Raw genomic sequence first — 20,236 nt, forward strand, 5'->3', positions numbered from 1 at the left:
CACAACAAACATCATCTGTTTCTCTACCTAGCACCGTAGTTTAACGTTCCTTTTCACCAAAACATAGATACAAGGCAACCGAGGATTGACCCGGCAACGCAACAAGGATTTATTAATAGAAGGTATACCACACTTTTTCTGATTCTTTACATCTCGTGGTACAGGCTTAAGGGACAAACATCAACTGCACACACAAAAACTCTGTTAGTTGCGCATTTTCTCCTAGTTGGAAAATCAAAGAAAAGAAAAGAAAAACAAGATTTGGTTTCTTTACTGAATCATGCAGAAGAGGAAGCCAGAATCGTTGAGGAGTAGAAGGGCTCTTCATTAGCTGCAGTCATTCAAATGGCATTAATTTCCAATAACTCAGAGGAGAAAAAAATGAGTTAAGAGAGAGATGTTGTACTACACACCGATACAAGTCTCTCCACGGCTTCATGAGCTGCATCTATACTTTTTCCATCATGGACTAGCTTCAGTGATCTCTTGAAATCTCTATACCTTCAATATATGGAGATTAATAATGTTGGGGCAGAGTTTTACCAAAAAAACAAGTCATTTGCAAAGAGAGTGAGAGATGATTAATACTTGTAAAGAAAGTCGAGACCACCAGAGATCTTTGATTCCGAGCCCAGCAACTCGATCAGGCCTTCCCATTGCTGCATGTATGAAATGTAACAATATCATCTAGTGCACAGGTAGAAACAGACAGTGGTGTTTGTATGTCAATGTTAATGTTATAACAATGTTAATGTTAAATTTATGTTAATTTGTATGTTAATGTTAATTTTTGTAACTTTTAAAATATTATTATTTTATTTAGGGGACCAAATACAAATAAACACCAATGCTCATACTTAAAATAAGAACCTTTCAAAATAATACTATTAAATTTGGGGACCAAAATTGGTCCCTAACCAATGCCCATGCTCTTATTCTGTCTCTCCTAGACCTAAACTCTGATTATATGGCAGACGTCGGAGGAGATATGGCAGAGAAGGAGCTTGAGAAGCCGACTTACGGGTTCTGGATTTGGGTTATGGGTTCCGTGATTCTCCGATTATTCTTTATCTTTTTCTTCCCGGAAAACTTCAAACTATCTTCCCGTCCGGAGGTCTCCACACCTCTCACAAGCGTTCGCCGCCGTATCGTCTCTCACTCTCATCTTAGTCTCTCAACCATCTCGAGTTTTCGCTTTAACAGTTTCTCTCTGTTCGTTTTTTTTTTTTCTTTGAATGTTCAGTTGCTGAAGGTTACTGGTTGAAGCAGTCATCGATGTCACCATACGCAGGTTTTGTGATTTTGTCTCCTACATTATGGGATTTGAAATTCTAACGATTTATGGAAGTTGAATTCGTATTCCTTTGTTCTTTTGTTTCTCCTGTGCAGGATCAATGTATCATGGATCTCCATTGCTGCTCTCTGTTCTCGGTCCGCTCACTAGTCAAAGGTAGTGACTTTAATCTATTTAAAGTTTGATTCTTGAGTTGAGTTTCCGAGGGTTCCTGCATTGTATCGTTTGAGCCAAATTAGAACTGGTTTTGATTTGGATGATGCAGGATTGAAGGGCAATCGAGTCATCATTTGTGCAGGTAATAATGCTATTACATTGTAGAAGAGGTTGATTACGAAATTGTAGAAGTGATTAAGAATTGTAAATTTGTGATCTTGATGGAGAGACATTATCCGTTTTTGTTCTTGTCTTGATACCAACCAGCTTCTCTGGATACAGCTTGGTTTTTGTTTTTGCAGATATACTTAGTGCATTGCTTCTTCGAGCTATTGGTCATAAGCTTCAAAAGACTTGCAGAATGAATTTGAAGCGACTTGGCGTTCTCAGGCCATCAGGGGGCAGAGGTAACTAAGTTATTCAACAAAGTCAGAGTGTTGTCTTTCTTTCTTATACAAAGTTAAAACTAGGTAGTACAAGATATGAACTACAATTGTTTTGGGAACCAATGTTTATCTATAGGTCTTATTCCCGGTGTACATTTATATATGGGTGTGAACTGTGAAGTTTGTTAATGTATACAAAAGCATAGTTCTTTTTCATTCTTTCTGATCTCTCTTTTTCCTTTTTCCCTCAGGGATCCTCCCTTGTGGAGATATTGCTGCCCTTGTGTACTTGTGGAATCCTTTCACAATACTTTCTTGTGTTGGGTTATCAACTTCCCCAATAGAAAACTTGGCTGTCATTGTATCGCTTTACGGAGCAGTTACTCGTAAGCAATTGTTGGAAACTTGTCTTTGTATCTATATCTTGGATAAAGAAACCTGCTTTGATTTGTACTAATCTCATCTCTTTGGTTCTTCTTCTCAAACATTGTCTTCTACATTTGTTAGGAAGAGTTCCCCTGGCTGCATTTGGGTTAATCATAGCCACACATTTGTCTCTTTATCCAGCAAGTTTGGCAATTCCAGTACGCATAAATCTCATTTCCTTTTTCATTTAATTCTGTATCTCAAGTTTCTCCAGGGTATCAGATTTTCATCTCTCTTGTGTTTCCTTCAGTTGATCTTACTGTTGGGATATGGTTTAGATGCCCCTCCTTTAAAAATTTTCCTTCATTCAAGAGATCGAGGAGTTGAGACTGGATCAACCTTTGATGTTTCTAAACAAGACAAATTGACTCGAACTACACAACTTCCCTTTTTATGGAGAACAGTCTTGCATTTCGTATTCTGGTTATTATTGTTGTCGATCTGTCTCTTGGTTTTATGTAGCTTATCATTGAAACAATATGGTGGGCTTGAGGAGATGTTCAAAAGGTACCACTTATCTGCCAAATTTCAATTTATGTAATACAGGAGCAGACCTTGATTTCTCTATAAGTTAGGTTTCCAAGTTACATCATTATTACTATTTCAGTATACTGATGCTGCAACGTGTTTGTGCCTTGTGTTTCCTGTTGTAGGACATATAGTTTCATTCTGAGTATCGAAGATTTGTCACCAAACATTGGTGTCTTTTGGTAAGTCTAAGGGGTCACATCTTTGTGGAGCGTTTCTTCTAGTTTCTGGTATATCTTCACATATATATCCACCTTCTATCTCATCTTTCAGGTACTTCTTCGCAGAAGCCTTTGAGTTTTCTAGAAACTATCTCCTGATAGTTTTCAACTTATATATTCTGCTTACGTCGCTACCACCGTTAGCCTTCCGATTTAAACATCGGCCCTGCTTCCTTGCTTTCGCTTATTTAGTCATGTCCTCGATTATTAAATCTTATCCTTCAGTAAGTATTTTTAGCTAGCTTCACTATGAAACGATATTTGTACCTTTCTTGAAAAGCTTTTCTGTTCATATCATCTTGAATCTTGAATCTGTATCTTAATCTCATCACTAGGGTGGAGATGCAGCTTTATACTTGAGTTTATGGGCATTGTTTGTCAATGAATTATCAGGTAATAAAACAAAAACCTTCTCTTTTCTTTCAGTACGTTCTTGAACACTCGTGAGCTTTTCACTTCTAACTAGGCATCTGTGTTAATGTTAGCCATGAACAACTTGTTCTTTATATTATGTGGACATATTGGATTTTCGCTTCTCAGCCCTGTGGTGCACAACATCTGGATATGGAGGGTAAAGCTTTTAATCCTCAACTCAATTCAATGACAACAAAAACTTTCAAAGAAAACCTTCTGAACTCATTTGTTTTTTTTTTGGCTTTACAGGGAACTGGCAATGCAAACTTCTACTTCGGGAATGCTATAGGCTACGCGGGCTTTCAGGTTAGAAGCCAAAAACTCTGGATTCATTTTTGAGTCCATTTGACTTGTTATTTTGCATTGGAGGGTCTTATACTCTAATCTTAGTAGTTTGGTTGTTTGTTTATGGGTTTGGGCTGTATTTTTATTCTTCTTCAGTTTATGTTTGTGGAAGAAAGTGTAAACGCAATGCTCGACCATGACAAGGCGCTGGAGAAAGCTACCTCTAACCATAAACTTGTGACGAAAAGTACACTCTGTGTGTTTTTCTTTGACCATTATTGTAAATATTTCCGATTATGTATGGGTTTCATATACATTATATTTTTATTTTATTGATAAAGATGAGAGGACAAAAAAAAAAAAAGAAACTTCATTTTTGCATATTTTATTTTTTTACAAGAAATTATATAGTAAAATACTGTAAGAAATTACAGAGAGCTACAGAGAATATTATTTGTTGTTAGATGCAATGCAACCCCCCGGGTAATTAAAGTTGGGTGGACCTTATGACAAGTGCAAAATCACGTGGTTTTGAAGTGCGAACAAAACAAATCAGCACTTTTGGAGTTATGAGAGCATCAATCTCATAAGTATATAAAAAATAACTTCTGTTCAAATGAAGAAATCGATGTCATGCAACTACACGTATTCGTTATGTACATATACACGTATGTATGCATAATAAATCAAATGATATTGGTACCAAAAGAAAAAGTCAAATGATATTTCATGTTTCCCTAGGCCCCTGATTTATGACGAAGTTCTTTGGTCATTGCTTACCGCAAATGCCAATTATTTTACTTCGCCCACAATTTTCTTCTCGAGTTGCTAATATTTTTATTCATTAAGAAACACTATAATTGATATCGTGAGACCATATGTTATTAGTGAAATTATTCTAAAAACACTCACCGTTTCAATACACGGAATTATCTTTAGTATAAGAAAATTGAATAATAGCAAAGCTAAGCTGTTGTGTTTTTTGAAGTGTATAATACTCATAATATATAGACACATTCCGCGGTAAAGTTTTTCTAATGGGTTATCTATATTCTAAATATTATAAGAATATCATAGAATCTTCGTTGACTTGATGTAATTAAGTAACAGCGAAATTGCTTACGAAAACAATACAACCAAATTCACGTTGTATCATTAAACAACTCTCGGTTGTCGTTTCTCGTATTGTTTATCTAAATAACTAATGGAGTAATTAATTTATAATTTTCTATGGTTAGATTTATTTAATATAACCGTTTGGCTCGTAGTGCTGCTAGGTTTAGAAGTTTAGTTGAGTTGTATATAAACTATTTTCTCCTAGTTTGGACTTTGGAGACCATCAGATCAGACCTGTTATTGATTTTAAAATATAAAAAAAATAATAATTAAGTTTCATATATAAGTTAATTAATTGGGCATGCATCGTAACTCGTAAGTACAAAATAACTTTATAACTGTATGGCTCAAAATTTATACCGAATAAAAATTAGCGGAAACCTGACAAATCCACTAGACCACTCGTGTTAACGTGGCTTGAAATAATTAAATACAACCAAAAAGATTAAATTTATACGGTAATGCAATCAAAACAAACTAAAAACGAGAAGTAGAGAGACCAAAAATGGTTCGATATGTGACTCCCCCCACGACACGAATGGCGTTTTACTTTTGTGAAAGGTCAAACCCTACGGGGACAAGCAGACACGTACGACCGAATCTGTCTTTTTTTTTGTAGTTTATTTTAACCTAAATTTTTTTTTTTTTGGATTTTAATATAGCAAACATAACATATTTTACCCTTTCACATTTAATTTACCTTGTTGATTAACCACCTTTACTTGTCGTAGCCAAGAGCGTCGTCTGTAATGTTGTGCGTTAAGGCCGTTAAGCTCTTTTTCCTTGGCATACATATTTTCTCTCCATCATGAGAGGTTCAAATATGGTCTACTTAGTCGGCCAGCCACCCCGACATCAAATTTTTAACGCCAAGTTCTTCCCAAAAAGTGAGGTTTTACCGAATTACCTTGTAACTCATCGATAAAAGTTGATTTGTTTTAACACTTTTTTTTTTTTTGAACAAAAGATTTGTTTTATACACATTCAACTATATCCGAGTGAAAGTAATCATTCTTACTTGTTCATTCTTTTGTTTTATATGCTGTATAATACGTATGAAATTAGAACACAATATTGTAGGAGTATAAAAGGCTTGCCCGATGCGTACGGCACAGACAACATTAACGAACTTTCTCCACAATTCTCTCAAATCCTCGTGTAGCTTCAATCATCTTTGATCATAAAGTCTTATTCCTATTTATTAATACTTAATTCTTGATTTATATGCATTTATATTTTGTATTTGCGAGATCGGGCAATATGTTATCCAAATGTTAACTAACTAAGCCTAAAAAGATTTAAACTCGGTTAGATGTTACCACTTTTCAACCACGGTCTACTTATCAATCAAACTGTTGATTCGTTGCTCGATTAATCTAAATTAATGACTAAATGAATATAAATGCATGTTTACACCAGCAAAATATTCAATGAAAATAAAATCTTGCAGTCATGGGAAAGATAAGTAATGACTAATGTATATACCCTTTACGTTTACAAATACCTTTTCAAAGTTAAAAACGTAAGTTCATAACAAGATTACATTTGTAAGAAAACTCCTAAATAACAGCAAAAATTGCAATTAGAAGGATAATATTAATATTTTCAGTACGAAGATATGTACCACGTGGCCAACTTTTTGTGTTCAAAAGCAGCCAATAAGTTCATGCCACGTTATAGAACAGAACATGTATATGACTCAAGTACGCACTCTTAAGCAAAAATACAGTCTTACCAAAGAACAGCTCCGACCAATAACAAATAATTTTCTAGCTCTTTACTTATAATTATTATGATTGGAATTCTTTTATTAAATTCAATCATCAATATTTTCTTGCCATCAAGTTAAAATATTTTAAATCCCCCCATACCGTAATCACAAAAACAAAATATACAAAAACATTGCAAAACAAGCCAATTCGAATCAATATGAGCGACTAGATAATATTAATAATATTTCTAATGCAAATATTATATTTTTGATATAATTGATTTATCTATACCAAAACGAAACGAAGATATTTCCAAACAAAAATATTAGGTGTGGAATTTGTTACTTTAGTTATATATATTATTTTTTGGTAAGCTTACTTTAGTTATATTTAAGCACATAGTATATAATAAGAAAATTTAAAACAAAAACAATTAATAGCTTATTGAGTTGTCCTTTATCTTGGTACATCCCTTTAGACTATCTACAATGGTTACTCATTTACAACACCCACTTTTTTCCTTTTAACACTCCACATCATCTTTTCTCTCTTCCACATCATTATTCAACACATACATAACTTTTACTCTCTACAATGGTTTTGTTTAATAAAATTACAACACCTTACCCCACCATTTTTATTTCATATTTTTTAGGATTTGGGTAGTTGAAAGGGTAATTAGAAGAATTTTGGGTGTTGAAAGGGTTATTGTTTGGATCCATTTAGAAAAAAAGAGATATTTAAAGCTAAAACAAAAGATTATTAGAGACTAAACTTTTTTTTTATCTAAAGAAGGATTTTTTTTCTGTGTCCAAATCAAATGAAAGTAGTATCAATTTATAGAGAATGAAAAGTTATAAATTTTGATATAAATTTTGATATATTTATTTATAAATATTATGAAATAATTGAAGTTATATAATTGAGATAAAAAAAAAAAACATAAAAATCTAAACAACTAATCAAAATACAACATCTCTCACCTTTATCTTCTTCCTTCCACTTTCACGGGTGTTGATATTTATCAACACAAAATATGCCACATCACTTACTTTTCATTTACCACAAACCATTGTAGTGGGATTTTTTTTTTCAACTGTTGTAATATTATTTACAACGAACCATTGTAAGTGGTCTTAGCGAGCACATCTCAATATTAATGATTCTATTATTTATGTTCAGTTTTTAATTAATTTCACTAAAACCCTAACGAGGTTATACTAATTAACTTACTATTTTGGATTTTTTCACCCAGTAATTAAGAAACCTGTTTATCTCACGCACAAACACATCAATCCGGCCCTAATCCTACAAATATAATGTTGGATTTTGCTAGCAACGACAATAATGTTAATACTCCTGTTTCATTTTTTGTTTGTTTTCCCTATAAAAGCAGTTCTATAAGCTCTTGGCTTTGTCTTAATCACCCTGTATACACAGTAGTTTCTTATAGGTCCAAACTTTGAAGTTGTCTTTTTTGACCCAGGATTACTGATGAAGGAACCCCTTTTTGTCACCAATTATGTAACACTCAAATTGCTTTTTTATCTAATGGAACCAGAGAAAGGCTGAATTTATAATAATGGAGAAGTACTTCACAGTAACCTACCTAGTAACTGAGTTTTTGTGGGTAGGAAAGTAGAATTGCATGGTTTGTTGCACAAATCCTGAGCCCGTGGCTCAATGGCTAAAACACATATAATTGTCATATGTGATTGGTTTAACCTGATGGGTCCCAAGAGCCGTCTGAGGTTATATATGTCTCACACACCTAAAGCCAAAAAAAAAAGAAAAGAAGAGGATAATATGATACTATGATTCAACTCTCAGGTTAAAATTCATAATCTGGACAGAGAATTTGCATATGCAGTGGTTACTAAACAAGATCTAAAAGCTGATGTATGTATTATTTTGCAAGATCTTGAGTTTGACCAGTGGAAGATAATAATGATAATGATTAAAAACACATGACAAGCAGATCTAAAGAGGAGATCCTGAGCATGAATGAGAACAAACTGAAATGTACTTTATCTGTTAGTTTATTTGGGCTTCCCTGGTGTCAAAGATTGCATTAGATACTACAATTTTAGCATAGATATGGGAATGATAGAAGAAGAAACAATTATGAAACCAATAATACAGAAGCTGTAAACTTATTATTTTTCCCACACTTTAATAGCAATATGAGTCTCAAATCTTAAGTTACAGCATATATTATTATCACTGTCTTGTTTTGGTTTTAAAGTAACAATGTTATAATTATTCTCATCAGTGTTAGTTTAATCAAAATCTAATGGAGCTGCTAAGAGGAAGAGCTCTCACAAATGATCTCTCCTAGAATGAAGCTGAAAACTTGCCTAATGTTCAGACTTAGTGTTTTAATGCCATATGAGAGATGCAATAAACTAGGAGGTTAGAGGAACCTTCATATCATATTTCCTAAGATTTTATTTTTAATACATAAAAAATTAAAAAAGCTGCCCTTTCACACGGATAATGGTTTCTAATTCTAGAAGCAGGTTTTGAGTATTTTTTTATTTGCTTAAACCTTTTTTTTTTTTTTAACATTCTGCAACTACTTTTGGAGAACATGTTATATTATTATCTAATCAGAGTTATGTCTAGAGACTTGCCTTGCCTATTTAAGCACTCATCATAATGGTTGACAAAGATGGGCCAGCACTCAACTTCTCTTTCCTTCTCCTTCTTCTCTTTGTCTCTTTCCTCTGCACGTTTTCAGTTTCTGTCTAAAGAACACAAACCCAAGAAGTCAGAGGGGGAAAAGAAAAAAGTTTCATTTGTAGTTCCACCGGAACAGTTTCATCATATATACTCTTCTTTAATTTTGTCTTACTGTGATGTGGGCATTGTTCATTTGGGTTTCTCTGCTTCTCATAAGTATCACACATTGGGTTTATAGTTGGAGGAACCCTAAATGCAGAGGGAGGCTTCCACCTGGTTCCATGGGTTTCCCATTACTCGGGGAGACTATCCAATTTTTCAAGCCAAACCCAACTTCAGACATCCCTCCCTTTGTCAAAGAAAGGGTTAAGAAGTAAGTGTCTCTCTTATTCTCTCATTCAAAGCAATGTGATTTAGTGTGTACGCAAAGGTTTTTTAAACTCTTGTTGTTAATACGTGCAGGTATGGCCCTATTTTCAAGACTAATCTCGTGGGCAGACCAGTTATTGTATCAACAGATGCTGATCTGAGTTATTTTGTGTTTCAACAAGAGGGTCGTTGTTTCCAGAGTTGGTATCCAGACACTTTTACCAACATCTTTGGGAGAAATAATGTGGGTTCACTACATGGGTTCATGTACAAGTACCTTAAAAGCATGGTCTTGACTCTCTTTGGCCATGATGGTCTCAAGAAGATGCTTCCTCAAGTCGAAATAACTGCAAGTAAGAGGTTAGAGCTTTGGTCAAATCAAGATTCAGTAGAACTCAAAGATGCAACCGCAAGCGTAAGTTTCACAAGCACACCTTAATTTTCTGTTTCAGTTATAATCCTTGTTGCTAACATGTTTGCTATCACACATTTTTATCAGATGATCTTTGATCTCACCGCAAAGAAGTTGATCAGCCATGAACCAGACAAGTCATCAGAGAATCTAAGAGCAAACTTTGTTGCTTTTATTCAGGGATTGATCTCCTTCCCTTTTGACATCCCAGGCACAGCTTATCACAAATGTCTACAGGTGAATCCATTATTCTCTTGAACCATTTCTTTCTTGCCTCACATTTTGGTACTAATGCTTGTAACTATCTTGCAGGGTAGGGAAAAGGCAATGAAAATGTTGAAGAGTATGCTTCAAGAGAGGCGTAAGAACCCGAGGAAGGTCCCAAGTGATTTCTTTGATTACGTTATTGAAGAGATTCAGAAAGAGGGAACAATTCTGACAGAGGATATTGCACTGGACTTGATGTTTGTCTTACTATTTGCCAGCTTCGAAACAACATCTCTCGCTTTAACTTTAGCTATCAAGTTTCTTACAGATGACCCTGCAGTCCTAAAGCGTTTAACGGTTAGTCAGAGGATCAACACAGTATATAGATATGTTACCAAGAAGTGACCATATTTATGGTTTATAATATAAAAAAAAGCTAAACTGTGTTCATCTTCATGATCAGGAAGAACATGAGACTATTCTAAGAAATCGGGAAGATGCAGACTCAGGACTTACATGGGAAGAATACAAGTCAATGACTTACACATTTCAGGTTGCTTAAGATTTTGATCAAAGTATGATACTTTCTAAAGTTTCAATACAAAGTTCAGCTGACTAAGTCTTAAGTAAACTCTGTATGCAGTTTATAAACGAAACAGCGAGACTAGCAAACATAGTTCCTGCAATCTTCAGAAAGACGTTGAGAGATATAAAATTCAAAGGTATGATAAAATAAAGTACAATAACATTCTAATGATTTAAGTGCCTCTTTTTTTCTTATATTATCTATCATTAAAACTTTTGTCAATGGTTACAGATTATACCATTCCAGCCGGCTGGGCGGTGATGGTCTGTCCTCCAGCTGTACATTTGAATCCAGAAAAGTATAAAGATCCTTTAGTCTTCAATCCATCAAGATGGGAGGTGAGGTCAAACCTTTTATGTAACTTCTACTCCAAGTAAAACTGGAAAAAAATAAAAATAATAACAAAACTAATCAACACAAGAAAATTGGAATGCAGGGATCAAAAGTTACCAACGCATCAAAGCACTTTATGGCGTTTGGTGGCGGTATGAGGTTCTGTGTTGGAACCGACTTCACCAAATTGCAGATGGCTGCGTTTCTTCACACCTTGGTAACAAAATACAGGTTTGTAAAGGCTTATCATCTTAATTACACTCTTCTATAGTGTTAGATTCCAATAAGGCTGATTTGATTCTGACCCCTTGAAATTATCAGATGGGAAGAGATTAAAGGAGGAGACATACTTCGAACTCCTGGATTACAGTTTCCAAATGGTTACCATGTCAGACTCCATAAAAAAGAGACTTAGAGAATGTTTTTAAGTAAAACAGAATTGTTAGGATTTCTAATACGTCGTTATACATTTTCTAAGACTACAAATCATCTTATACAAATCATAAGTTAAGATGTGTCTTAGGTTTTAAAAAGGCTGAGAATCAGCTACAAAGGTGAATACAACAATTTTGTTACTAGCTTCTGTGTCTTGCTCAGAAACTGTAATGTATAGTTTATTGATCACAAAAGGCATGTAAAAGAAAACAAGTACTACTGAGATTTATTATATCTCGTTAGGTTCTTGATCAAATCCTATATGTAAATTTCCTAAAGAAGTATTTATAATGAATATTTATAGCTCTATCCAAACTATAAAAGCTTGCAGAATCTCACTAAGCCTATAAATCTTCAATAGGAAATATACACATCAAAAAATTAGGATGAACAAGATGAAAGTACTAATTTTTGGGATTGTTTCTGTCAAAGTTACCTCGGAACTTTTCTTTCGATTGATCGATGAACGACAACACTGTAGTTTCAAGATGAAGATAGCCGCCAGAGGAAGCCACCAACCCAAAAAACCATTTGTTCCCTCTCGGTGTTCTGCTAACGTGTCGGCTACTTTTCACCGGTTTACACTTGATGATGACACTAATTTTTATAAACGGGCTAATAAGTTTCGTTCCAAGCCCAACATCTTTCAATTTGTAGAATCAATACCAAAAAAATCCAGTTCAAATTTTGTAGTTACACAACCAAATAAGACACAATGAATAAGTTAGAAACAGCGTTTTTAACAGTAACGATGAATGAAAGAGAAATATCATCAACAAGACCATTTGGAAGTAGGATAACAGTCAAGGCGATGGCACCATTTGCAATGTTTGTTCCCATTCTCTCCTTTGAAAAGCATCACAATCCCAACTGTTAAACCCGCTACGACAACTACAGCGGCTATAAAGAACAACATGTACTGGCACGGGTTATACTTTGATCTGGCACGTGCACCATACTGCGTAGAGTTGCGTGACTCTTCCCATCCTAACTGAGGCCGGATCAGTAGTACAAACCCGAGGAAAAATCCGGTTAAGAAACCACCAATGTGAGCAAAGTTGTCAACCCAAGGAAGCAATCCTATTGCCAAATTGATTGCTATGATGAACAAGATTGTGAACAAAGCCGCTAGCTGGAAAAATTTGAGAAACAATGTTACATCCTAGTTAATGTTTGTATCTTGAAAAAGAACAGGTACATGATATGGTACCTTGTTGGCGTAGATAGTCCAGTTGATGAGAAGCTCTGACAACATTGCTCCCATGAGTCCAAGGAGAGCACCCGAGGCACCAACTGAGATGCTATTTTGAAGGAAGAGAGCTGAGAGAATGTTTCCGCCAAATCCCGATATTAAGTAGATGAGTCCAATTCTTACTGCAGAGTCATTTCACAAGACATTATGAATATATGAACAGAACGTAAGAATGAGAGAGTTGCGGGTACTTATAGGAAAGACTTACTGAAGCCAAACTGCTGCTCAAGGCGGATACCGAAGAAGATCACGTTAAACATATTAGTAAAAAGGTGAAAGACACCAGCGTGGAGCCACATAGATGTGATGAGCCTCCATTTTTCATTGCCTTGCACGACTTTCCTCCATTCCAAAGCTCCCATTTTCTCCAATCTAAAATCATATCATATGGTTAGAATCACAACAATACCAAAAGTTACAGACCTCATTGCTAATGAAGCTCATAATCTTATATCCAACCATGCCCTCAAAGATACTAGTTAGATTTCGGATTCACAGGTCGTGTTGTCTAGACAACAGAGCAAAAGGCTCGGATGAACTTTATCTTAAGAACAGAGTTTGTTTTGAGTACAACATGGCATCAACAGAGTAATTGAAGCAAGTGTAGATAACAATGAGGTTTGTGCATCAGTAAACTATAATGGGGCAAAGAGATCAGTATCCTTTCATAACATTTTGGAAGAAATAGGGATAATATTGAGACCCACAAGTATGAACTTGAATTCTAAGGTGTCAAAGGGTCAAATTTGAATATAATGATCAAAACAAAAGATTACTATCAAAATACCCCACAAGCCTGAACTTGATTTCTACGGCAGTACAGGATCAGACCGTTAAAGAAGCTTACGTGGAAGAAGATGGGCCTAAGAGAGGGTTTTCTCTGAGTGGCTGGAACGAGAACCTACGCAGAAACTTAGCCACGCAATCTCCGTTTGCACCATTGGTCGTCTTGGGGCAGTCGTTAATGAACATGACAACAATGAAGACGGCGACATTAGCCAAGACAATAGTCGGAGTCAGCCAGGACGTCCACTGGGTGTCCCCTCTGTGTTTCCTACCTCTCTCCATATCTCTACTGGACATTCTCTCTCTCTCTCTCTTCTCTCGTCGTATAAAGAACAGCACAACTGCTGATTACTATAAATAGAAAAAAACAAAAAATGAAAAATCAACGGATCAAAGACGATGAATAAATGGAAGAAGAATAGATTGAGACAGGACACATGAAACAGAGCAATCTATTATCAGAGATTCAGGCAGAGAGTTTTCTTAACCTTCAGTTTTCTTCTGTACCTATTGCTGGATTTTGGAGAAACTCAACCGTTGAATCTGTGGGTTTTCCCAACATATGGTGTCAATGGCAGCTCCTTGAAGATATTTTATTTCCTTTTAACTTTCTGATAAAAAATCTCAGACCTGGGAGAGGAAATAAATCAGACGTGAAATCACTTATCTTGATTCTCTTATCTTCGTAATTTGTGGGGTATGATTTGTGATAGACAAAGTCAATAAGGAATACTAATAAACTTACTATAAGTATATAGATTCTACATATTAATGTGCCTGCACTATCCATTTTATTTACCTGACAAAAATAGACAGATCAATAGGAGGAGGAGCATTGACCAATCCAATATATATGTCTCTCACCACAATCAATGGTCAAACTAAAAACTGAATCTTTGATTATATGATGTAAACACCTACAATTCTAAGAAAGCATATCCAAAAAGCCTTTGTTCAATCTACCATCCGATAACATATCCATAACCATCTTTATAGTGGACGCATCAGCAGCGAACCCTCCCTTTTTCATTTCTTCAATGAATTCAGCTGATGTATTTATGTCACTACCTCGGAGATGTGCTCGTATTAGTGTGTTGTATGTACAACCATCAGGCTCATGCTCATCCTCCTTCATTTTTCTAAGCAACATATTTGCTTCCAAGAGTGACCCTTTCTTACATAATCCTGAAATCATTGTGGTGTATGTCTTAACCTCGGGCATCACTCCTCTAACTGGTAGACTACAGAATAAATCCCAAGCATCATCCACCTTACTAGCATTGCACAACCCGTGAATGATGATATTATAGATACCAATATCAAGTTCCATCTTACTCTTCTGTATTTTTTCAAATATTTCCAATGCTTTTTTTAGTTCTCCACTGTCACACAAACCATCCAGCAAAATAGAATACGTCACAATATTAGGAGGAACACCACGAGAAACCATCTCTTGGAAGAGTTCTTTAGCAACATTAAGTTTTCCCGATTGACAAAACCCTTGGATTAGAGTGCTATAAGTAACTGTATTAACAACCACTCCTCTCAGGGACATTTTGCGGAAGAGTTCCAAACCATCGTCAACCCGCTTAGCCTTACAATAACAATTTATGATAATGTTATAAATAACGGTATCAGGGTCACACCCTTTGCTAACCATCAGACCCAGCATCTGGTTTGCCTCCTCTAGGCGGTTCTCTTTGCAAAACCCATCTATCAAAGAATTGTATGTAATAGTATCAGGAGCTATACCTCTTGTGATCATCTCCTCGTACAAGTCTTTGGCCTCTACAAGTTTTCCCTCTTTCGCAAAATTATCAATCAATGCGTTGAATGTGAAGACGTCTGGGGCGATATTCCTTGTGATCATATCCCTAAGCAATTTGGCACCATCATCCCATCTACCAGCATTACAGAAGCCTCTAATGAGAGTGTTGTAGGTAATAATATTTGATTTGATCCCTCTCATTTCCATCTCATTGAATAGGTTGAATGCGTCTCCGAGGCTCCCGTCTTTGCAAAGCCCATCAATGAGGATATTGTATTTGAATGCATCGCGCTTGATATTTCTTTCTTCCATCTTTCTGAGCAATTCCATGGCCAAGGCAGTTTTGCCGGACTTGCACATTACATTTAAAACCGGTCCATAGGTAACTTCATCAGGTTGACAACCAATTTCAACCATTCGATCTATCAAAACCACAGCTTCAGAGACTTTGCCATTGAGACAAAGTCCATTAACCAAAGTGTTAATCGTAATGAGATTGGGTGTTTGTCCCATTTCTATCATTCGATCAACTAACCCCACGGCTTCGGAGACTCGGCCCTGGAGACATAATCCGTTAATCAAAGTTGTAAAAGTGATGGTGTTAGGCTCATACCCAAGTTTTGTAGGAGCTAGAAATTTGCCACACTACGTAAGAGGTATTGAATAAGAGATAACAACACAAACGTTAAGGGAAGAATGGAGGCGAGACCGAAATCTCTTTCCTTAACTCTTTGAAACCCCCGCAGTGCGACGGGATTAATGGTTACAAGAGTCCCAGGATACAACCATACACAACCGGGTTTGCTAATCACTCAAACACCGGCTCTATACGAACTTCACTTCTACGATACTCTCGAAACTTACTTTTTGAGAGAGAGATTGCTGGATGTTTCTGTTCTAAGTCTTTTTTTATCTTCTCGATCGGTGATCGGCTTCAATGAGACTTGAACTTGTGTTTATATAGAGGTCTTGGATGACTTGGGTTTGAAATAGATTCTCCACAACCTTACCTAGTCCATCGCAAATCTAGGAGGTGGGCGACGTGAAGAAGCGACGATCTCTCAAAGAAATCCAACTCTCCACAACTCTCCACTTGATCACGAAAACAAAGAGACCAAGTCTCACGGATCGTGAAACAGAGTTTTGACTCTATCCAATCTGACCCACTTCTCTTGGAGCTCCATCTTAAGCAAGGCCAAACCATTAAGGCCTAATTTCTCATTCACACAATCCAATTTTATTAAGCCCACTAAGCTTAAATAAATTAAGGTCCAACAAGTTTCATGATCTTCCCCATAGAAGAAAAGGCAAAACCGAGTTTACAACCTCGACAGAAACAATTGATCATAATACTCAAAGTGTAGATGTCATGGGCAATCCCACTCAACTCCATTTGCTTGCAGAGCTCTAACACAAGATCGTACTGTTTTGTCCTGGCAACGGCACTAAACAATCTACTGAAATCAACGAGACTAGGACGAGGACGAGACCTAATCATGGATTGGAAGATATCAACAGCATCATCTTCCTTAATATATACAAGCCCACTTCTCAATCTCTCTCTGTAAGAGAGATTTCTACCGCTGAAACCAGAAAAGTCTCGATGGCAGCAAGAAACAAGATTTTGTAGGAGTAAAGCATTTCTCAGAGTACCTGTCTCGCGAGGCTGAACAAATTTCAAAGCTTTTTTAGAACTCCATCTCCGTATCATCAACGTCATCTCAATTCTCAAGCTGAATCGTTCCTTCTCAAGCTTTTAGCACTCTCTCAGTGTAATTTACAAACAAAGCGCTCCGTCCGCTTTAGAGACAACAGAAAAAAGAAAAGAAAAGAAGAAGATAGAGAGACTGACTAAACCGGTTCAGTGACCAAACCCTCGTGGGCCGTGGCCCATATATAATAATACCCCGCTTAAATTAAAATTTGTCCGATAGTTGACTGTTGACTAGAAGAAGAAGGGACCACATGAAAACTATTAAATGACTTGAGAGCTTCCAAAATTAATCAACAAAAATATTTTTACCAATCTCTCGTCAAAAAAGGGAGAGAGACAGATATCATCTCTGTTAATTTCCATAATCTAATCATCCATCATCTTCTTCATCTCTCTCCCTCTCTCTCATCTCATCTCGTTCTCTCGAAACCCTAACAATCCCAATTCCGTCTTCTCAAATTGATTCCTTCCCTTTTTATGACGTAACGCTACACCAATTTCACCGATTTAGTTTTTTTTTTTTTTTTTTTTAAACACACAAAAATGTCAACGGAGAATAATAATACGGGGAATTCGTCATCCCTGCCACCACATTCATCATCATCCTCCGACGCAATCGATCCAGCACCGTTGCTTTCAAACGGAGAAGATAATGAAGGAAGCAACGGAGGAAGTGGTGGGGGAGAACGGAGATCTGTGAGGAGACAAGGTTTGAGAGAAGCCGCGAGGTTTCTAAGTCGTGCGAGTAGCGGACGTGTTATGAGGGAACCATCTATGCTCGTGAGAGAGGCTGCGGCTGAGCAGCTAGAGGAGAGACAAAGCGATTGGGCTTATTCGAAGCCTGTGGTGGTTCTTGACATCGTTTGGAACCTTGCTTTTGTTTCCGTTGCCACGGCTGTTTTGGTTATGAGCAAGGACGAGCATCCGATTATGCCGCTTAGAGTTTGGCTTTTGGGTTATGCTTTGCAATGCGTTTTGCATATGGTTTGTGTTTGTTTTGAGTATCGGAGGAGGAATAGGAGGAGAACGATTAGGAATACTCCACGCTCACGCTCTTCTTCTTCTTCTTCGTCTTCTTCTTCCTTGGAGGAAGATGCTTTGGTTTCCAGGAGGAATTCGAATGAACACGACTTGTCTCTTGGGCACTTGGACAGCGAAAGCAGCAGGTTTGTGGCTAGATTAGATGTTTGCTTCCGGCATTTTGATGTGTATTTTGCCTCGAGCTTGTTTAGATTTCATTAACTTGTGAGCTTTGCTGTGGTAGCGTCTTAAAAGCTTAGGGTATGTGCACTTAAGTTATAGTTTCTATCAGCTTTTGAAAGAACATATTTGCTCTGCACCTTTTACACAAAGCGTCTACCTTTATGATCCTTGATGCATTACAATCTAACTAACTGAGATTATATGCAACTTGTGAAGAAATTATGATGATACATACATTCCAAGTTATCATCATCGTTTTTTTTGCTAGGGAGTAGATAGGACAATAGATTCACCCTGTTCTTATAACAGAAATTAAGGAAACCATACACTGACTCTCGTCCTTGCTACCAGATCTTTTTATTATTCTTTGTTTCTTTACAACAGAATTTGTAATAGCATGTTTTGAGATTCTTATTTTCACTTCCCGTTTTCTAATGCAGTATTGCAAAACATCTGGAATCTGCCAATACAATGTTTTCTTTTATATGGTGGATCATTGGGTTCTACTGGGTATCTGCTGGTGGCCAAGAGTTGGCACAAGAATCCCCTCGGATTTACTGGTTTGTTCTTTCCTCCCATCTCTATTATATATAATTGTTAACCTGTTCCGCCACTGAATGCCTTGCTTATTTCAGGTTGTCTATTGTCTTTCTTGGTTTCGATGTGTTCTTTGTTGTCTTCTGTGTTGCGTTGGCCTGCGTTATTGGAATTGCTGTCTGCTGTTGCCTTCCATGCATCATTGCAGTTCTATACGCCGTTGCAGATCAGGTACTTCTCATTACCAATCCATCTTATATCCTAGGCCGCCATGTTGTTGCTATTTTTTTTTATAACACAACATGATTAAAAAAATGCAGGAAGGTGCTTCAAAAGAAGACATTGAGCAGCTCACCAAATTCAAGTTTCGCAAAGTAGGTGATGCCAACAAACACACTGGTGATGAAGCCCAAGGAACTACTGAGGGGATAATGACCGAGTGTGGTACAGATTCACCGATTGAACATACTCTTTTGCAAGAGGATGCGGTAAGTACACACTATAACACACCCAACCCTCCTCCTCGAAGAACAAAATCCTAACTTAGATAATTATTATGCTTCATGACTCTTATGGATTCTGCATTATAGGAATGTTGCATCTGTCTTTCTGCATATGAAGACGGAACAGAACTAAGGGAACTTCCATGTGGCCACCATTTCCACTGCTCCTGCGTAGACAAATGGCTATACATAAACGCGACTTGCCCACTCTGCAAATACAACATCCTCAAGAGTAGCAACTTGGATCGAGAGGAAGTCTAGAAGAAAACAACATTACTTGTTCATGACCCACAACATATTTGATCAGGAGACTTGGGGTTAAGGTAAAAAACAAACAAGACTGGTTTGTTTTTTTAGATATGATGCATTGTTTGTGATATGATAATGATATATATATCTATACAAAATTATTATACTTTTGTTTGTTTTTGTTTTTTGTTTTTGATTTGGAAAACTAATCAGGTCTGTACATCCTGTATCTATCGTGTTTCACTTGAAACCAATGTTTTGTACTACCTCTTTCTCAGCCTACCTCGAATTGTTAGAGATTTTCATTATCTTAGATCTTTTTAGTAATTGTATCAATGAAGATTTTGATTGTTAATTTAATGTTTTTCCAGTTTGTTCTACAGCCTTTAAGCTGAAGTTGTATAGGCAATGATTAACTCTGATACTACCATCACTTCTAGCTCAAACACACCATCGGATTAACTCTTGAAAGTTGAAGTTAAAGATTAATACTAAGCGCAATTACATAACAAACCAAACCAAACCAAACCAAATCAGATTAGATTTTAATTTGTGTTTATGTATATGTAAGACAAAATTTGAACAAAGCAAATCAAAATTTGAGTCAGGGACCTGAATCTTATATAGTCCCTCTTTGAGACGATAAAGAAAACCGAGAATGT

The 20,236-nt window shown here is 36.4% G+C and overlaps 5 protein-coding genes and 2 long non-coding RNA genes across 9 annotated transcripts; 3 read left to right on the forward strand and 4 right to left on the reverse strand.

Moving 5' to 3' along the window:
- Positions 269-18,504, reverse strand: LOC104755550. The gene is made up of 3 exons (XR_762242.1): positions 18,494-18,504; positions 414-501; positions 269-331 (listed from the first exon to the last, which is right to left on the reverse strand). It is a non-coding gene; the product is annotated as an uncharacterized LOC104755550 (long non-coding RNA).
- Positions 931-4,091, forward strand: LOC104755549 (phosphatidylinositol glycan anchor biosynthesis class U protein-like). 2 transcript variants are annotated; one of them, XM_010477945.2, is made up of 14 exons: positions 931-1,145; positions 1,244-1,291; positions 1,390-1,450; positions 1,560-1,592; positions 1,733-1,857; positions 2,088-2,222; positions 2,344-2,420; positions 2,513-2,769; positions 2,916-2,972; positions 3,064-3,235; positions 3,347-3,404; positions 3,497-3,582; positions 3,675-3,731; positions 3,867-4,091. In XM_010477945.2, exons 1-14 carry the CDS (start codon positions 968-970, stop codon positions 4,044-4,046), a joined length of 1,524 nt encoding a protein of 507 aa, XP_010476247.1. In that variant the 5' UTR covers positions 931-967; the 3' UTR covers positions 4,047-4,091. The 2 variants fall into 2 exon arrangements, with proteins under 2 accessions (XP_010476247.1, XP_010476249.1); XM_010477947.2 differs by having other exon boundaries at positions 1,056-1,145; positions 1,753-1,857.
- Positions 9,285-11,761, forward strand: LOC104755547 (cytochrome P450 87A3-like). The gene is made up of 9 exons (XM_010477944.2): positions 9,285-9,593; positions 9,683-10,004; positions 10,089-10,238; positions 10,314-10,565; positions 10,672-10,761; positions 10,852-10,930; positions 11,026-11,132; positions 11,231-11,358; positions 11,449-11,761. Exons 1-9 carry the CDS (start codon positions 9,397-9,399, stop codon positions 11,540-11,542), a joined length of 1,419 nt encoding a protein of 472 aa, XP_010476246.1. The 5' UTR covers positions 9,285-9,396; the 3' UTR covers positions 11,543-11,761.
- On the reverse strand, positions 9,479-10,115 carry LOC104755546. The gene is made up of 3 exons (XR_762240.1): positions 10,024-10,115; positions 9,867-9,936; positions 9,479-9,569 (listed from the first exon to the last, which is right to left on the reverse strand). It is a non-coding gene; the product is annotated as an uncharacterized LOC104755546 (long non-coding RNA).
- On the reverse strand, positions 12,161-14,325 carry LOC104755544 (RHOMBOID-like protein 6, mitochondrial). 2 transcript variants are annotated; one of them, XM_010477942.2, is made up of 5 exons: positions 14,089-14,325; positions 13,662-13,951; positions 13,023-13,186; positions 12,773-12,936; positions 12,161-12,694 (listed from the first exon to the last, which is right to left on the reverse strand). In XM_010477942.2, the coding sequence occupies exons 2-5, from the start codon at positions 13,895-13,897 to the stop codon at positions 12,335-12,337; spliced, it is 924 nt and encodes a 307-aa protein (XP_010476244.1). In that variant the 5' UTR covers positions 13,898-13,951; positions 14,089-14,325; the 3' UTR covers positions 12,161-12,334. The 2 variants fall into 2 exon arrangements, with proteins under 2 accessions (XP_010476244.1, XP_010476245.1); XM_010477943.2 differs by having other exon boundaries at positions 14,108-14,199.
- LOC104755542 (pentatricopeptide repeat-containing protein At1g12300, mitochondrial-like) lies at positions 14,426-17,103 on the reverse strand. Its single transcript, XM_019239264.1, has 2 exons — positions 16,652-17,103; positions 14,426-15,990 (listed from the first exon to the last, which is right to left on the reverse strand). Exons 1-2 carry the CDS (start codon positions 17,086-17,088, stop codon positions 14,526-14,528), a joined length of 1,902 nt encoding a protein of 633 aa, XP_019094809.1. The 5' UTR covers positions 17,089-17,103; the 3' UTR covers positions 14,426-14,525.
- Positions 17,388-19,929, forward strand: LOC104755541 (E3 ubiquitin-protein ligase At1g12760-like). The gene is made up of 5 exons (XM_010477939.2): positions 17,388-18,248; positions 18,726-18,845; positions 18,921-19,053; positions 19,143-19,310; positions 19,413-19,929. Exons 1-5 carry the CDS (start codon positions 17,626-17,628, stop codon positions 19,584-19,586), a joined length of 1,218 nt encoding a protein of 405 aa, XP_010476241.1. The 5' UTR covers positions 17,388-17,625; the 3' UTR covers positions 19,587-19,929.

The sequence above is a fragment of the Camelina sativa genome, chromosome 17, assembly GCF_000633955.1.
Source record: "Camelina sativa cultivar DH55 chromosome 17, Cs, whole genome shotgun sequence".
NCBI classification, from domain to species: domain Eukaryota; kingdom Viridiplantae; phylum Streptophyta; class Magnoliopsida; order Brassicales; family Brassicaceae; genus Camelina; species Camelina sativa.

Coding starts and splice junctions, on each gene's coding strand:
- LOC104755549 (XM_010477945.2), top strand. CDS start 968: ATGGCAGACGTCGGAGGAGATATGGCAGAGAAGGAGCTTGAGAAGCCG. Junction 2,421..2,512: donor CAGCAAGTTTGGCAATTCCA/GTACGCATAAAT, acceptor TGTTTCCTTCAG/TTGATCTTACTGTTGGGATA. Junction 2,973..3,063: donor CCAAACATTGGTGTCTTTTG/GTAAGTCTAAGG, acceptor CTCATCTTTCAG/GTACTTCTTCGCAGAAGCCT.
- LOC104755547 (XM_010477944.2), top strand. CDS start 9,397: ATGTGGGCATTGTTCATTTGGGTTTCTCTGCTTCTCATAAGTATCACA. Junction 9,594..9,682: donor GTCAAAGAAAGGGTTAAGAA/GTAAGTGTCTCT, acceptor TAATACGTGCAG/GTATGGCCCTATTTTCAAGA. Junction 10,566..10,671: donor CAGTCCTAAAGCGTTTAACG/GTTAGTCAGAGG, acceptor CTTCATGATCAG/GAAGAACATGAGACTATTCT.
- LOC104755544 (XM_010477942.2), bottom strand. CDS start 13,897: ATGTCCAGTAGAGATATGGAGAGAGGTAGGAAACACAGAGGGGACACC. Junction 13,187..13,661: donor TTAGGCCCATCTTCTTCCAC/GTAAGCTTCTTT, acceptor ATATGATTTTAG/ATTGGAGAAAATGGGAGCTT. Junction 12,937..13,022: donor TGAGCAGCAGTTTGGCTTCA/GTAAGTCTTTCC, acceptor ATGACTCTGCAG/TAAGAATTGGACTCATCTAC.
- LOC104755542 (XM_019239264.1), bottom strand. CDS start 17,088: ATGACGTTGATGATACGGAGATGGAGTTCTAAAAAAGCTTTGAAATTT. Junction 15,991..16,651: donor TCTTCTATGGGGAAGATCAT/GAAACTTGTTGG, acceptor TCTAGCTCCTAC/AAAACTTGGGTATGAGCCTA.
- LOC104755541 (XM_010477939.2), top strand. CDS start 17,626: ATGTCAACGGAGAATAATAATACGGGGAATTCGTCATCCCTGCCACCA. Junction 18,846..18,920: donor GAATCCCCTCGGATTTACTG/GTTTGTTCTTTC, acceptor TGCTTATTTCAG/GTTGTCTATTGTCTTTCTTG. Junction 19,311..19,412: donor CTCTTTTGCAAGAGGATGCG/GTAAGTACACAC, acceptor TCTGCATTATAG/GAATGTTGCATCTGTCTTTC.